The 18,819-nt window shown below is 39.4% G+C and overlaps 1 protein-coding gene across 10 annotated transcripts in view; it reads left to right on the forward strand.

The window, feature by feature from the left end:
• The window catches only part of TBC1D1 (TBC1 domain family member 1), a 188,882-nt gene that overhangs the window by 100,122 nt on the left and 69,941 nt on the right, over window positions 1–18,819 (forward strand). For 8 of the 10 annotated variants that reach the window (XM_014576744.3, XM_025187957.3, XM_075930589.2 and 5 more), the window contains 2 exons: window positions 499–618; window positions 1,836–1,975. In XM_014576744.3, the coding sequence (XP_014432230.3) occupies window positions 499–618; window positions 1,836–1,975 (260 nt within the window). The remainder of the gene's footprint in view (window positions 1–498; window positions 619–1,835; window positions 1,976–18,819) is intronic. The other 2 variants (XM_006129533.3, XM_006129532.3) reach the window with 1 other exon arrangement.

Below are 18,819 nucleotides of genomic sequence, written 5' to 3' on the forward strand. Positions count from 1 at the left end.
AAGGACTTTTACAGGGTTCAAAAAAGAGCTAGATAAATTCATAGAGGATAGGTTCATGAATGGCTATTAGCCAGGATGGGTAGGAATGGTGTCCTTAGCCTCTGTTTGTCAAAGGCCAGGGATGGGATCATTTGATGATTACCTGATCAGTTCATTCCCACTGGGGGTACCTCGCATTATCCAATGTTGGCAGACAGGATACTGAACTAAATGGAACCTTTGGTCTTACCCAGTATGGCCATTCTTATGTTGAAACATGCACTATAAATCCTTGGGCATAGCAGATAATTAACTTATTAGAGTATACTAATACTAGAACAGTTAGGTGATCCAAATATGATTTCAGAGTAGAGCTTGAGACACAATTTTAGTTTTTACTTTATTTTCCTTGGTATTCTGAAAGTGTTTTTATTTTGAAGCTTGCAGTGTGTATTTTTTTAATTCTGCATATTTATACTTCCTCATTCTAAACTGCACTTTTCCCAACTGCACTCTCAGCACCTCCTACCGTACTGCCCTACGGAAAAAGCTTCATTCTTCCTCCTCTGTGCCAAATTTCTTAAAATTTCTGGCTCCTGTAGATGAAAATAACGCCTCTGACTTTAGGAGTGCAACAAGGTAGGGTTCTGTCTTCAAGTCTGGATATAAAACTGTATTATTCAAAGGATTTTTTGTTTTAATTTTGAGAGCACTTTCTATATTTGTAGAAATTAATAATTTATCACTCGCTTGCTTGTAATAGATAAAGTAAGCTAAATGAGAATGCCATCAAAAGTCGAGCGGTTACCATGGTTTCTGTTCTGTATAGACTCTGGATCTGCTGTCCCTTTCTGAATCCAGATGTCATGATAATACAGCTTTAATTCCCACTGTCTGACTCCTCTTGCCCAAAAGGGCACATCCATATTACCAGAACATCATTAAGAAAATACAGGGTACATCCCACACTACAGTAATTTCCTTAGGCTGGAATGAGCCTATTGACATAGTCCTTGGCTTATAAAACAAGTTACTGCCAAAGCTCTCTAAAGCTTATTTGTTTCCTTCAGTATTCAACACAAACTCCCACAACCTGCAGTAACTGAAAAGACAAAAAATGAACTGAGTTCTTAAAAGAGTTAACAGTGGGATTTTTAAAGTGGACAGATACTGTTGATCATTACTTAGAGTGTTTTGTTAAAATTCAGAATTATGTGAAGCCTATCAGAACAAAGACATAGAACCAGGATTCCTGGGAACTGTTCCTAGCTCTGTCACTGATTTTCATAGTGTGACTTGGAGGAAGTCACTTAGCCTCTATGTTCATTGGTTTTTGAGTTTGAAAAAGAAGTGCAACATGTACCTAATGCACAGGGGTTGTAAGTTTTAACAAATGTTTATAAAGTTTTTTGAGATCCAGTAATTAAAGGCATTGGGGAAAATGCCAAGTGCTGTTAACTAATCATGTAAAGGTTTGTTAGTGTGTATAAGCAGTGTTTTCACCATTCTGTATGTCCACGTGTTACATATTGTGTGAATTTAATATTATGACAAAATAAATTGTAAAATGTTGACATTAAATTCATAAAAAATGTGGCAAGCAAATGCTGAAGAAAGCCATGTGCCCAGTCGCTAACTTAAGTGATACATATGACCTTGTAAATGCATGCTGAAATGGGGTGAATTTCACCCATTTAACACCTGTAGGCTGACCCTGCATGTATAGGACACAGAGCTGTCCTTCCTTGATAGCTTTGGTTTTTATGTCTACTGAAACCTAACACTTCAGTATCATTATATAACTTTTGTGCCTGTCATAACTTATACATAAGCCATTCTGTACTCTGTAATTTTAGTGACTATGAGTCTAAACAAAGCCAGCTGGATGTTGGCAATGACACCCCTGTAAAGACTCGCCGGCATTCATGGAGACAACAGATATTCCTTCGAGTTGCAACTCCACAGAAAGGATGTGATTCTCCTAGTCGATATGACGGTAAGATCTGTATTTGGCTATACTCTAACAGCCCTAACTGACCTCCAAAGTACTAATTTTCTGTAGTTGTGTCTGCTATATGTAGGCTGTGACACTTTAAACAGCTTGAGAAGAACTACCTTTGTTAATTTTTGGTTGCTATTTAATCACCTACCACGTGGCTCATTTCCATTGTATGTTTCCCACGCTCTTTGTTGTGTCATAGCATGGCTTACCCAGCTATGGAACTTTTATTTTTCAACTCTAGGTTACCTCTACAATAATATCTGAGAGTGCATTACACCAGCTAGCTAAAGAAATGTGGGGGGCAGAGGGTGGGACATACCTTGTTATATATATTTCATTTAATCCTGTGAAATAATTGTTTTCTCAGTGGTGCCTTTTAGTACATGGTGTGGATCGGTTTACATTATTTAAAGAAACTATAATACCACTATGTGATCATCTTATGTCACATAGAACTGAGCTTTCAAAGGCAAAATTTGCATCCATTTTGTGCAAAGAGGTATAACATTTCCAATTACAGTGGAGTTGCATCTGCTTAAAACTGGACTGAATTAAGCTTCAGTTGTGTACCCTCAGTCCAAAACACTTGCCTTGTTTGAATAATGATTTCTTATCTCTTCCCCCCCCCCTTATTTTCTTCCTTTAATTCCTTTAAAGAACCTCAATGAATTTTGGATTAACTTTTTTTAAAATATAACATTTGGTTGTGGTATGGCTGAAAATAAACAACTCTCTCAGAGAATAGAACAGAGAATTTTTGCCAGCTCTAATTAGGTGCTGTTCATTACTTTGTGCTGTTCATTACTTTGTGCTGTTCAAAAGCTTTGTAAAATGATACTCCCTTTTCATTATTCTTGGTATGCCTTATGGAAACACCTAATGGAAACCTATTTTTGTGGTGTTTCCATAAGGCATACCAAGAATAATGAAAAGGGAGTCTCATTTTACAAAGCTTTTATTATTTTGGAATTAAAAGATGAGCAAGCAAAAATGAAACTGCAGACCATTGTCCACAGAGTTGGGATTTCTTACTGCCAAACATTAATGCAACATGCAAGAGGAGCCCACAAATAGCATAAAGGTATTTATATACCACCAAAGTAATTTTACAAATTTGATTGTTAGAGTAGTTGCTGTATGGTTTTTCTCTAGCATCATCCTCAAAGCTTACTACTTTCACTTCCAAGTGCAAAGCACAATTTTTCAACCTCGCCTTCTGTAATGAAAATGTCATTCTTCATAACAAAGACAAAGCCTTACACTTTTTTCCTGCTGGAAAGAGCAGAGGAATGGAAAAGTCACCATATATAATAGATACCAGCCACTGCTTAATTCATCTCTTACAACTGCTCTGATACCATGATACAGGCATGGTGAAAACATGAATAGAATAGATGTATGGAGTGCTGCTTAAGTTGAGCTATGCAGTGAATCTGCAAAGTTTTGCAAGATTGACATCCTTGACAGAAATAGGGTTACACATGAATTCAAAGCTCTCCTTTAAAAAAAAGAAATAACTCCTAGATATAATACCTGATCTAGCTCTTTCTCTGGGGCTTGTCAGTGTACTGCGGTTGCAAGATACTATTTTAACAATCTACAGCTTGATAAACAGAATAGCTGCAGAAATAAGGGAAGCTAAGATGTGATGGGTTAGTATGAATTATTAGAGAACTATTTATGTGATTTAGTTACTTCCCTCTCTTCTCTGTGTAATATATTTGAATTTGCTTCTCTTCCCCCATGTATATATCCATTTATGTATAGAAACCAGAGTGGTAAACTCATTCACTTTAGCTTAGTATTCATTTTTTCTACTTGTAATTTCATAACTAATGTTGTGCATAGAATTTTTTGGCGCAGAATTTTTATTAGTTTTTGTTGCAGAACTCCTGCAGGAGTAAAGTGTTCATGGGATAAGAATAGAATAGGAATAAATGGTCAATTTTTACAGTGGAGATGGGTAAATAGTGGTGTCTCTGAAGGATCTGTACTGGTTCCTTTGCTATTAAACATATTCATAAATGATCTGGAAAAAGTAAACAGCAAGATGGCAAAGTTTGCAGACAATAACAAATCACTTATGATATTTAAATCCAATTTTGACTTGGGAAGAGTTACAAAGGTAAATCAAACATCAAGTATGGTAATACTGATAACAGTAGGAGAGCTCTTCAACCTCCCTTGACACTGGGGCTATGTCTGAACTGGGAAGGTTTGGTGACAAAAGTGCTGTCAACATGAAGAAGTCACCAAAAGTGAAAAATGATCAGGCTGGTTTTTTTGCCTCCCATTGTTGACATTTCATGGCTACATTGTTAGAACCCTATTGACAGACAGAGCAAAACAGTGGGGGTAAGCATCCCACATGCAGTGTCGTGGGAAGGCAGAGCTTATCCTTGTGCTTCTTGGGATTCCCTCATTGCTCTGTGAACTCTCAGTGCTGAGGAATGTCAAAGCAGCACAGCAGCCTCTCCAGTCTTGCCCCTGCAGCAGCAGTCTGCCTGCTGCTGTGTTTCTAGCAAACCATTCCAATGATTTGTTCTTTGTTTGTTCCACAAATGGAGCAACTCACGCAGCTGTCAAGTACTTCCCAGAGCTTTGGAAGGGGAGGAGTGTATGCCTGGAGGACAGCAGAGATCACAAACCACTGAGGACAGCCATCAGGGCAGGCATTGTGGGATACTAGTGGAAGCCAGTTCTCTTGACAAAACAAACCACAGAGTCCGCACTGGCTCTTTGTTGATAATAAAGGGAGGGAAAATGACAGAAGCCTCAGGGCTAGAAGTTTTTTGTCACTAAAACTGGATGATTTTCCAGACACAAGTCACATTGTTGTGTGAACACTTTCACTGTTTTGTTGCCAAAAGGCAGTTTTTAGCAACAAAATGTGCCAGTGTAGAAAAGGCCTTAGTAACAGACCTGAAAATTTCCATAATGAAACTTCAGAGCAGGAATTCATATGCAAACTTAACACTATCAAACTAGGTCAGAATAGAGAGAGGGTGTGACTAGCTCACTACAAATAATAATCTTCCTTCTTTTGATATTCTCACCTTCTTATCAGCTGTTGGGAATGGGCCACATTTTATTGAATTGGCTTTGTTAGTACTGGTCCTCTACATGGTAATGTAACATACCTATCTTTGCATGTGTGTATATATCCCTGCCAAGGGTCTCATGGATCTGCTCCAGCCCACAAAAGCTGATGTCCAAATAAATTTGTTAGTCTTTAAGTTGCCACAGGAATTCTCATTGTTTTCATAAAACTGGGTGACTCTGCAACAACATGGCAGATTAAATTCAGTGTTGATAAATGCAAAGTAATGCTCATTGGAAAACATAATCCCAACTCTACATGCAAAATGATGGGATTTAAATTAGCCTTTGCCACTCAAGAATGAGATCTTTCAGTTCCTTGTGGGCAGTTCTTTGAAAATATCTGCTCAATGTGTAGTTGCAGTCAAAAAATCTAACAATATTAGGAGCCATTGTGAAAGGGGTAGGCAATAAGAAAATATCCAAATGCACTATCAAATGCATAGTACTTCCCCCCCCCTCACACCTTGATGAATGGCATGGAAAAATCATGAATGGCATGGAAAAAGTGAATAAGGAAGTGTTATTTACCACTTCATATAAAACAAGAACCAGGAGTCATCTAATGAAATCAACAGGCAGCGGATTTAAAACAAACAATAGAAACTTGTTGCCAGGGGATGTTGTGAAGCCCAAAACTATAACTGAGTTCAAAGAAGAATTAGATTGGTCCATCAGTGGCTATAGCCAAGATGCAACCCTATGTTTTTAGAGTTCCTAGCCCTCTGAGTGCCAGATGCAGGGTATGGATACCAGATGATAATTGCACCCTTCTGTTTATTCTCTCTGAAGCATATGGTAGTGTGAACTGTAAGAAGACAGGATACTGGGCCAGATGGACCATTGGTCTGATCCAGTATGGCCTTTCTTATGTTCTTCTGAATCCATCTGAATGCAAGGCATTCTGAGCAAGTTTACTGCCTTCATGTGACCCTCTTATCTGTAGCTAAAAGAGATGACATGCAAAATAGGAACTCAAGTTCTCATTGTAAAAAGTGAAAGACAAATCTGGCCAGTCATAACTAAGCAATATAGTTTGAATCATAAACTATAGAAAACATTATTAGATTTGGTGTGATAATGAATAATTTGTGAAAATCATAAGTTTTATTAGAGCAAAATGTGTCTAACAGATGATTTGTTATAATTTATTTGCTCAGATCTATCTAGTATACCTATATTTATATAGCTATAGACAAACACCTTAACAAGAGGAGCTACTTCTTCACACAGTGCACGTCTACTTGTGAAACTCATTTCCTAGGGGACGTTGCAAAGGCCAAAAGTACAGCTTGATTCAAAACAGAATCAGATAAGTTTATTGAAGACCAGTCCATAAATAGCTATTAACCATAGTGGTCAGAGATTCAAACCCATGCTCTGGGTTTCCCTAAACCTCTGAATGCCAGAAGCTGGGTCTGGATGATGGGATGAATCACTTCATAATTGCCCTGTTCTGTTCATTCCCTCAGAAGCATCTGGCAACAGGACACTGGGTTAGATGGACCATAGGTCCCACTCACTATGGCCAAATCCTGCCTAGATAGTTTTCATGCAATAAGGGGTAATAAAGTTTTCATCTGCTTACTTAGTGGCAGAGCACAGAGAAATATATTTTCAGCCAAAAAATGTATATGTTAAAAAAAAAAAAATTCATTTAGCTCTACTCAGTATCTTAGAAGGTCACAGCAAAAGTCTGGATGTAGACATAAGTTCCTCCTACTTTGTTTATTATTTACTGCAATTCTGTTATGTATTATATGTTGCTATATATAGCAGCAGCCAACAGAACTTTCATTTTACAGGAGGCCCCCGACTTGTGACTGCCCGAGTTCTGACCCCCCATACTTACAACCATTTTTGTAAGTGAGGAAGGGGCCAAAAAACCCCAACTTATGTCCTCGGCCTACATTTACGACAACGCACAGCACCTATGGTAAATGTGGGTTCGAGTTACAATGCCACCTACTTGCGACACTTCCCCCGGAAACAATCGTGTTGCAAGTCGGGGGCCTCCTGTAACTTGTTTTTTACTGGGTCATTTGCTTGTACAAGACTATGCAAATAAGTGTGACTCTCATCTGTCTGCCAATTTTCATTTTTTGATCTAGAAATATAAAATTTGAAAGGTTCCATGGCTTATGCCATTTAAACACACCCACATCCAGCTTATTCTATGAAGTTTAACAGAGAATTCAGTCTTTTTCATAGTATTTTTTTAAAACCAAATTATAGATGGTACACAGCAATTATAAAGTTTTCCCTACTCATTTCTTCAGGCTGGATGTGAACTTCTGTAGGCAGACATCGCCGTTTACACATGATGGGTTTAAGAATAATTTCTGTAGAGATTATTGGTTTCATCTCTTTGAAATTCTACCAATAGGATTCTCAGGTCTAGGCAAGCTTGTCACTTCCCCTACCCCCGATTATGAGGCCATTCAGGGTATGTCTAGACTGCATGGCTCCGTCGACGGAGCCATGTAGATGAGTTTATTAGACGTAAGAAAATGAAGCGGTGATTTAAATAATCACCATTTAATTTATATCAAAATGGCCGCTGTGCTGTGCCGATCAGCTGTTTGGTGGCACAGCGGGGCAGTCTGGATGCGTTGCGGTTGACAAGGGAAGCCTTTGTCAACCGCTCTGGTAAACCTAATTTCACGAGGCATAACGGAGCGGTCGACAAAGGCTTCCCTTGTTGACCGCGGCACATCCAGACTGCCCCGCTATACCGCCAAATAGCTGATCGGCACAGCGTGGCGGCCATTTTGATGTAAATGAAGTGGTGATTATTTAAATCACTGCTTCATTTTCCTACGTCTAGTAAACTCATCTACATGGCTCCGTGAACGGAGCCATGTCGTCTAGACATACCCTCAGGGAGCTAGTTATTCCTACAGTGTAGTAGCATTCTAACCACATTACTTTCTGTTGGCCACATCCCCTAAACAGTGCATTTTCAAACAGCTGCTGCAATTAATTAGCATCTTTAAGCATGAAATATATTAGATACTTTCCAACAATACAGCTTGCATCAAGTAACAAATCAAACACATGTACAAATCAAGTAACAAATCACCATTTCTGTGAAATGGGCATTGGCTTTACTATGAGCTTCAATTAGGCTATGAAAACTACAAAGACTGTGGAGATTGTTTCCATGTGACAGAATTTGCTTACAATCGTGTGGGTTTTATTACTGCCAACCCAGCATCCAGGAGGTCTGGTTTGGGGTTTAAATTACAATTGTTTCTATGTGGACAGGTTCCAGTGCTGCAGGTGGGTTAGAAAATGTCAGATTTGAGGTACCAGTGTGCCAGACTGGTGAGGCATGATGAGGGGATTTGCCTCTGGGTATCACATAAATTGTGACTCTTGTGCGCCACACCAGCAGTAAGAGAACAAGAATGTGCTGGTACTCTAGCTTCAGTCCAGGGTCCCAAAGCAGGTGTGAGGGTGAACGCATAGAGAGGGCAAGAGAGCCTTCATGCTCACCCTCAGGTTGAGTCATTGGGTGTCCATTGAGGATTGCATTGAAACAGTTCTGGCAGGCAGTTTGGTATGGTTACCTTAGTTACATATAGGCTCCAATAAATTTGATGCTCCTGCCTTCAAATATACTATGGATTCTGTGTCTCACTTTTTCTTTCTGTCTATAATGTCTTTTTGCTGTTGTTCCCAATCATACAATACACACAATTTTGGTGAGTTAGTCTTGTTAAAAATGTGTCCATGAAGCCCTCTTTAATTTATTTTCTTTTTTTCTGTTTTTGTTTTTGTTTTGTTTTGATCCAGTCTGAACAGAAATGTTGCACGTGACTCTGCCCCCCAGTCACACACCATGAACAGTTTAAGATGTAGTTTGTGGACAGTGTTTGCAAAGTGTTAGTACAGTTTCAAAAAATGTTTGTTCATGCAGTGGTCACCAAACAGTAGATCAATAACGGGGAACCATGGCCAGTAGAAGCTGTGGGCTCAAGGCCTATAGACAAGGAGCAGCACATGGCGCCATGGAACCAATGTTATGCATACCAGCTGCTTTCAGGAGTGGTGCAGGGCCACAGCAAGAGTAAGCCTGCCTTACCCCCACTGCTCCACTACCCAGTAGCAGTCTCAGTTAAATGATGCCCAGAAGAGCCTGCATCCTGAACCACTGTCCCAGCCCTTAACCTCCTCCCACACCCAATCCCCTGCCTCAGATGTGAGTCCCCCTGAACCCAAACTCCTTCCCAGAGCTTGCACCCTGAAACTCCTGCTGGACCCTAATCCCCTCTCCTGAGCTAAGCCTGGAGCCCCTCCCACTCTCCAAACTAATAGGCCCAAGACCAGAGCCTGCACTCCAACCCCAGCCTGTTGCAAATGAATGAGGATGGGAGAGGAAGGGGATTGAGTGAGCAGGGTGAGGCCTCGGAGAAGGGGTGAAGCAGGGGCAGGGCCTCAAAGAAAGGAGCGGGAAAGAAGGGGGCAAGGATATTAGGGTTTGAGGTAGATCTTAAATTGCACTTAAATTGAAAAAGTGATCTTGTGGTTAAAAAGATTGGAGACCACTGGTTTATAGGTAAGAGAGCAAAATACGTTGAATAAATTTACTGTGTCTAGCTGAAGTCATGTGAACACTAGGTGGGGGTGTTTCTCATGCTAGAACAGTTGACAATTCAAAATTTAATTTATATGCCACTATTTTGTTTTCTCTGCCTTTCTGCTGCTGTTTTCATAGTGGCAAAATGTAGCTTCCAATCTTAGTCCTTTTGTGTATTATGACTTGCTACAGCACTACTTCTGGGTGGAGAATAATCTGGTTCTTACTTAAATTGTAGTATTTTGTGTGTTTCAAGGGAATTACTAAATCCTCAAAAGAAACATCACACACAATTAATTGCAAATGTCCAGAAACATTTAGAATTCCTGGATTTGTAAATTGTGTTTCTCTGAGCCCCCACTTGAAATCATATTCACACAGATTGACCTTGCACTTGTATGCAGCCTCACTGATTACAGTCAGAAATTGTGTAAGTGCAAGGATTTGCTCTTCTGGATTTTATTACAAAAGTGGGGGATCTTAAATTGTTTGTTAGCCCTACTTCTTAAATGGCTGAGAAAATTAAATCCTGGTGCAGCTATTTTCATAATTTTATTTCCAATTTCAAATCTTGAGTTTGTACATCATTTTTCAGAATTTATCATAATGGGTACATATTTGCACACTACATCAAAAATTCCTAGTTGAGGTAAACATTTAAAATAAAATACCAGGTTTAAATAGATGTGATAATATAATCTCCTTGAATATCGATGGGAAAACAATCCATTTTTTGTACTGAAAATATCTTGCTGGCAGCTATGAGTGGTGTTTTAGTAATAAGAGGGTTCATACGATTATGACAGCTCTGTCAGTTTCAGATTTGAGAATGAGTGATGATCTGTTCTAGGATGTGCATTAAAGTGGGGTATTGTGCAGATAATAAGAGAATAAAATCATTATATTGGAGAATGAGCAATTCAATATTGAAGGAACAAAGAGACTACTTTTTCAAAACAGTTATAGAGCACTTAGAAATCTGACCTCCATGTATAAGAATTGCTTCAGTTTAAAAAAATACAAAAATTGCATATTAGAGTAAACAAATCGTATACAATTTTAAAAGTATTTTTTCCTGGTTTTTCAGTCTGGCAAACTGTATTGGTGCATGAGACAGACTATACAATAGCATTAATATTACAACATATTGATGAACAGCAGGTCCTAAAAATATTTCAGCTTTGTAGTGTTAGAAAAGTAATGGGGGAGTCCTGTTCTCCAAACAAATGGATAAAGAAGGCTTATTTCAGTTTTATCATTTCTGAAAAAATTACCCCCAACACATTAGCAACTATTTATAACAGTATTAATTTGTTTAGCAACAATGCAAAATGGCAAATACTGTAAGAATTATATTTTATTTTTCTAGTTGATACACTTAACTTGGAAAATTCACTGTATACAATACAAGTCAGTGAATTATTTACCTGAAACTTCATTCTACTTGAGTACTTCTACACAGCAACATTATTTGGAAATAACTAGCATTATTTTGAAATAACAGTCTGTGTCTTCACAGCAGGAAGTTATTTTGGTCAGTGAGGAGGGAGAAACAGTAACAGAAAACTTGGAAATGGCAGAGATGCTTAATGATTTCTGTGTTTCGGTCTTCACCGAGAAGTGTGAAGGAATGCCTAACATAGTGAATGCTAGTGGGAAGGGGGTAGGTTTAGAAGATAAAATTAAAAAAAGAACAAGTTAAAAATTACCTAGAAAAGTTAGATGCCTGCAAGTCATCAGGGCCTGATGAAATGCATCCTAGAATACTCGAGGTGGTATCTGAGCCTCTAGCTATCATCTCTGGAAAACCATGAGAGACCGGAGAGATTCCAGAAGACTGGAAAAGGGCAAATATAGTGCCCATTTCTAAAAAGGGAAATAAGAACAACCCAGGAAACTACAGACCATTTAGTTTAACTTCTGTTCTAGGGAAGATAATGGAGCGAGTAATTAAGGAAATAATCTGTAAACACTTGGAAGGTGGCAAGGTGATAGGGAACAGCCAGCATGGATTTGTAAAGAATAAATCATGTCAAATCAATCTGATAGCTTTCTTTGATAGGATAACGAGTCTTGTGGATAAGGGAGATGTGGTGGATGTGGTATACCTAGACTTTAGTAAGGCGTTTGATACGGTCTTGCATGATATTCTTATCAATAAACTAGGCAAATACAACTTAGATGGGGCTACTATAAGGTGGGTGCATAGCTAGCTGGATAACCGTACTCACAGAGTAGTTATTAGTGGTTCAAAATCCTGTTGGAAAGGTATAACTAGTGGGGTTCTGCAGGGGTCTGTTTTGGGACCGGTTCTCTTCAATATCTTCATCAACGATTTAGATATTGGCATAGAAAGTACGCTTATTAAGTTTGCAGATGATACCAAGCTGGGAGGGGTTGTGACTGCTCTGGAGGATAGGGTCATAATTCAAAATGATCTGGACAAATTGGAGAAATAGTCTAAGGTAAACAGGATGAAGTTTAACAAAGACAAATGCAAAGTGCTCCACTTAGGAAGGAACAATCAGTTTCACGCGTACAGAATGGGAAGCGACTGTCTAGGGAGGAGTACGGCAGAAAGGGATCTAGAGGTTATAGTGGACCACAAGCTGAATATGAGTCAGCAGTATGATGCTGTTGCAAAAAAAGCAAACATAATTCTGGGATGCATTAACAGGTGTGTTGTGAGCAAGACACAATAAGTCATTCTTCTGCTCTACTCTGCGCTGCTTAGGCCTCAGTTGGAGTACTGTATCCAGTTCTGGGCACTACATTTCAAGAAAGATGTGGAGAAATTGGAGAGGGTCCAGAGAAGAGCAACAAGAACGATTAAAGGTCTAGAGAACATGACCTATGAAAGAAGGCTGAAAGAATTGGGTTTGTTTAGTTTAGAAAAGAGAAGATTGAGGGGGGACATGATAGCAGTTTTCAGGTATCTAAGAGGGTGTCATGAGGAGGAGGGAGAAAACTTGTTCATCTTGGCCTCTGAGGATAGAACAAGAAGCAGTGGGGTTAAACTGCAGCAAGGGAGGTTTAGGTTGGACATTAGGAAAAAGTTCCTAACTGTCAGGGTAGTCAAACACTGGAATAAATTGCCCAGGGAGGTTGTGGAATCCCCATCTCTGAAGATATTTAAGAGTAGGTTAGATAAATGTCTATCAGGGATGGTCTAGACAGTATTTGGTCCTGCCATGGGGGCAAGGGACTGGACTCGATGACCTCTCGAGGTTCCTTCCAGTCCTAATATTCTATGATTCTACAATTTTGAGATAATGTAGAAATATTGTTAAGCTGGGGGACGTCTTAGTCCAATTCCTGTAACCCTTATTGTACAAGCAGTAAGGGAAGTTGGAGGAAGCGTGGTCTTATTTAGAAACAAGTGCTGTGTAGACGCTCCTAATTTTGAAATAAGCTACCGAATTGATATGGCTAAATTTGTGTATCTTATTTCGCGTTAAGCCCTGCTGTGTAGATGCACCCCTGCTGTTTTAACAACTCTTGTTTTCCTGTAGACATAACTATTATAGTTTGTTCCTTGTGTTACAATATTTAGAAATCCTAGCACAAATATATAGCATAAGGCTTTAGTGTTACTTAGCTCTGAGAAGTGTATCTTCTTATGTTCTGTAGCTTGATTTACAGCAAAACCGACCTCAAAGAAAATTTATTCTCTACCTTACCCATACTCAGAATCTGTCTTGTGGTATGTCTATGCTTAAAATGTTCCACAGGTGACTTGGGGGTTCACAAGCCTACTTCAGATGCATCCTCTACATCATGGGTAGGGAACCTTTTTAGGGTTGGGGGCCATTGACCCATAGAAAAATCAATTGGGGGCCACAACACAAGTGAGAAGCAAAAAAGAAACCCTCACTGATGTGAACCCCAGCTGAGAAGGAGAAAGACACTCCCCTCATTCCCTTCGCATGTCAGAGCTTGGCGGGGCCCAGGCTAGTAGATTTTGTGTGCACCAGCCCCACAGTGGGACAGGCAGGAGAACTAGCACGTGCTCCCCAATACAGGGGGGAGTGCTGAGCCTCAGGGCCTCAATCCAGACAAGTTGGGGGCCACATCTGGCTCCTGGGCATTAGGTTCCCCACCTCTGCTCTACATGGTGCCTTACACTTGATAGATTCTGTTTTTGGAATGAACCTCCTCTTTTGGAGCCCTTGTAGTGTACTGTCTTTTCAAAGGACACGTATCTTTTTTAAATAGCTTTAGTCTTGAAACACAGAATAGTTAAGTTGTGAGCTGACATTGGAACAAAAAAGTATAGCGTGTGAAGTATCTACTTTTACAAAAAAATTGAGGTACAAGGTGGATGAGGTGTAGTATCTTTTATTAGATCAACTTCTGTTGGTGAGAAAGGCACGCTTTTGAGTTTATACAGAGCTATTCTTCAGTTTTCTTCCCTTCAGACACATACATGTTGATAAGTATCAGAGGGGTAGCCGTGTTAGTCTGAATCTGCAAAAGCGACGAGGAGTCCAGTGGCACCTTATAGACTAACTGAAGTGTAGGAGCATAAGCTTTCGTGGGCAAAGACCCACTTCGTCAGATGCATGCCATGCATCTGACGAAGTGGGTCTTTGCCCACGAAAGCTTATGCTCCTACACTTCAGTTAGTCTATAAGGTGCCACAGGACTCCTCGTCGCTTATACATGTTGATAGATTTCATGTGCCCACATTGACCTGTTAGGCAGGATTATGGTGTAGACTTTGCCTCATGTAATCCATTCATATCTGACAGCTGGTGTGCCCATTGAAATGCCTGGGTATTAATTTGTGAACAATTAATAACATAAGTAATTGAGGTGCTTTTATAAGCAGTGCTTGCTTTGGCCAAATACAGTAAGTTTTTGGCTAAAGAAACAAACAAAACACCAAAACAGTTTCCCAGTACTGATATTTAAACAGCTGTCTTAAAATTCACAGATTTTCAAAAACTCCTCATTTAGCTATTCAGTTGTCTTTCCCATCCCTCACTATTAGAGCAGTATATGAGACTAAAATAAATTGTTTCTGACTTTGGTTCCCATTTTTGACTCTCCTGGAAGCAAAAGGACTGAGTATTTTAGCAATATGTACTTATAACATCTGTTGAAGACTTAAAAACTCTACACCTGTAAGTAAAATACAAAATGCTGTACTTGTACCTCTGTGGTTATAACCGTAGGTATTGTTTCTCTTTGATTTTGTATTACTAGTTGAATAGCCCTGGGAAGGGCGCACAGTGCACAGACTCAGACTCCCCAGTCCCAGAAAACTAGGGAGGGAGAGCGCTGGGGGCAGCCACACTCCGCCCCCAGCACACCTACAGTAGCTATGCATTTCTGAGAGGATATTTTTTAAAAATAGGCTTTCTTGAAAAGCCTGGTGGTTTTTTGGTAAAAAATGAGTTTCAAAATGAGTTTGTGTGAGCAAAAAGAGTTTGATGAATAAAACAAAGCTCTTTTCATTGATAAATAGTATAGGGAACTCTAAAAAAAAGATTGAAGGCAAAACTTATAGTTACTTGTTATGAAAATATGAATCTCTGTGAGGTCCTACCTAGGGGCAGCATGGTATCATAGGTGGGGGAAGGCATTGCCTTCCTGAACCACCAGCCTGGTCCCACCCATTCTCCATCCCTAGAATACCTACTGTAGTCATACTAGGGGCAGAATGTGGCTGCCCCTAACACCTTCCCTCCTCAGTTCTCTGCTTCCCACCCTCTCCGGTGCTCTGGGGCCAGTTAGGCTAGGACTATGCACCTGTCTCTCTCCTCAGTGCTCTGGGGGCAGAGAGCCTGGGGTCATGTTCCTTTCTCCCTCCCTGTGGAGCTGGAGGGGCCAGTGGGGCTGTGTACTGCTCCACTGTGGTGTGGGGGGGAGGGGCCTAGGCAGAAGGGGTGGAGTTGGGCAGGGCAGGGGGCTTGCTTTTTCTCCAGCCCTACCTTCACCCACTGCCTATGGCCCTGCTGATGATTGCTGTCATTTCTTTTGTAGCTTATAAAGTCCAATGAGAATGTGTTGCAAATTCTGTTACCCTAACACTCAAATTTTGTTCAATTTCATTTATATCACATTCTGCCTCCACTTTCCTTAAACTTGTTTTGCGAGCTTTGTAATGATACTGCACAGTAGTGCCTCCTTTGTAATATTTTATGGCCCTTTTGATTTGTGTGTCTCATCTTTGTGGGTGATGGTTTGTTTGTTTAAACTCTTTGCTGAGCCTTCTCAGGACAGAAGCTTGATAATGCATATAATGAATTAACTCCACCCATATGAAGTTCAAGAGATTGGTCTGGATAGATTGTTGCATAGATTCCAGATGATAGGCAGGCAATCATTCAGGTGGGTGCTGTCTACCAGATAAGAGTAAACACTGATATTTGGTCTTCTTCCAGTATGTCCTTTAACAGGCCATAGGATATGTGACCAGCACAAAAATCCTTTCCACGACCAGTATGAAGTGCACCAGTATTTTTGTACTTCAGTTCCATCCCCAGGTCACACCTGTGCAGGGCAATAAGTAATGTATTGGCCCACCACAACACCTGCATCTTTCCACGTATACTTAGTTGGAGAACACAGGCTAGTGATGTGCATCCTACAGAAATGTGATTATAAGAGCTAGCGGGTAAAAAAAAAATCACAGTTTTTTTCAATGAAAAATGAATATTTTTGGCAATTTAGAAATTCTCATGAAAATGTCCACCTTTGTTGAAGGATTTCCTAATGTCCAACCTAAACCTCCTTTGCTTCCCTTCTATCTACAAGGTGTTTTACTCTTTCAAAGAAAGCTATTAGGTTGGGACATGATTTGTTCTTGATAAATCCATGCTGACTGTTATTTATCACCTTATTATCATCTAGGTGTTTGCAAATTGATTCCTTAATTTTCTCCTTTATCTTTCTGAGTACTGAAGTTCAGCTGACTGGTCTGTAATTCCCCAGGTTGTCTTTATTTTCCTTTTTATAGTTAGGCACCATATTTGCCCTCTTCAGGCCCTCTGGAATCTCTCCCATCTTCCATGATTTTTCAGAGATACTGGTAGCTCAGATACCTCTCTTCAGTCAACTCCTTGAGTGTTCTTGGATGCATTTCATCAGTCCCTGGTGACTTGTGGAAATCTAACTTGTTTAAACATTTTTAAGTTTTTACTTCCCTATTTTAGCTTCTGATATTACCTTTTTTTCCCACTAGCATTCATTATGTTATCCTTCCTACTGTTACTAACTTTTTTGGTGAAAAATTAAACAAAAATGTCATTTAACACTAATGCCATTTCTACACTTTCTGCTATCGTTTCTTCTCCTCTACACACATGTCCACACTGAGTAATGGGCTTACCCTATCCTTGGTCTTTCTCTTGTTTCTAATATATTTGTAGAATATCTCATTATTCTTTGTCCCCAGCTACTTGAATTTTATTCTGTGTCTTGGCCCTTTTAATTTTGTCCCCACGTACTTGTATTATTTGTTTAAATTCATTTTTTGTAATTTGACTTAGTTTCCACTTTTTGTAGGTCTCTTATCTGAGTTTCAGCTTACTGAAGATCTCAAGATTATGCCAGAGTGGCCGCCTACTTCCTATCTTTCTTTTGAAGTGGGATAGTTTGCTTTCATACCCTTAAAAAAACCTGGCAACTTTCTTGTACTGTTTCCCCCCTTACACTTTCTTCTCATGGGATCTTATCTACCAACTTCCTAAGCCTGCTGAAGCCTGCCTTCTTGACATCCATTATCTCTATTGTGCTCCTTTTCTTCTATCATTTCTTAGAATCACAAATTCTACCATTTCATGGTCAGTTTCACCTAAACTGCTGCCTTCTTCCAGTTCTCAACTAGTTCCTCCCTATTTGTCAAAATGAAATCTAGACTAGCCTCTCCCCTACTAGCTTTCTCCATCTTCTGAAATAAAAGTAAAAATGTCTCCAACTAGGAAATGTGAACCAGGAAAACATTTTATGAATTTAAAGTAGATTTTTGTATCTCTTTCTCTTGGATATTCTTCATTCACAGTGCATTAAAGTTATATGGATTAGATGCAGAGTAGGGTCAACAAAATTCTATAAGGTTTGCAAGTGAACAGGGAAGCTGATTCCTTGAGTTTCCACCATTTGTTTACTTAGGTATTCAGGTTTTGCCTCTGTGCATTTGCTGTTCTTTTATAGGTCTTGAAAGCTGCACATTGTTTAGTCTTTTGCACATGACAGTTTGATTCACTGGAATATGCACTTCTAATTACTTTCAAATGAATTGTTCTGCCTTTCTTTCTCCTTTCTCTGCTGTTCTCCAAAACATTTGCAAGAAAGACTTGACATGTTCACTTTTTTCCAATGGTCCTTTGACTCCTGTTCTGATTCTGGAAGCTGTCCTGCATGGGTGTCATTGGCAACACTGTATGTGCATGAAGAGTGGTAAGGGCTGGATTATCAATTCCTTTTTTACATAGCTTCCAAGGGTTATGTGCACATTCTGCCCAATAAACTAAATGAATGATGCCATTGTGCAAACTTTAAACAAGTCATCTAGGCAGCTACACATGTTCACTTTGGCTTCTTGATTACCTGCTATTTTGCAATATCGTCATAGGCATGGAGGTGAATTAGTATATTAAGGTCTAGTCTAGGAAGACCTAAGATGTCTGTTAACAATAAGAACAAAAAGACACAAAAGAGCGAATAATCGTAAGGTGGAAACTGAAATGAGGACACGTTCTTGGTGTGATTAGAGGTTGGATTGGTCTCCATAATAATGTAGTTTATAATTTTCATAATCTCCATATAATGGATTCCTCTTTTATCATCTTAATTGCTATGGTTTAAGTTTTTCTCTCTGAAGATAACCAGGATTAGGTATGGGGCAATGGATATGAAAATTTCTCCCCTTCTATAGTTTAAAATTCTTGCCTGAACTGGAAGCAAAACCTTGACTAATTAATATGCCACATTGACATTGATTAGTTAATATGCCACACTGATACATGTTGATACGGTGACTTTTTTTATTGGAGAATTCATGAGAGCTAAAATTGTTTAAACACATGCACTGAACTAGATGATATGTTACAGGTTTTCCCTTGCTACTGAAGAAGATTGATATCCTCATGTTTTAATGTTTTCAAATGCTGAGTAGGGAGGATGTAGAGATTAAAAACAAGAAGGTGTA

Source organism: Pelodiscus sinensis, chromosome 4, assembly GCF_052426305.1.
Source record: "Pelodiscus sinensis isolate ZL-2025 chromosome 4, ASM5242630v1, whole genome shotgun sequence".
Lineage (NCBI taxonomy): Eukaryota > Metazoa > Chordata > Testudines > Trionychidae > Pelodiscus > Pelodiscus sinensis.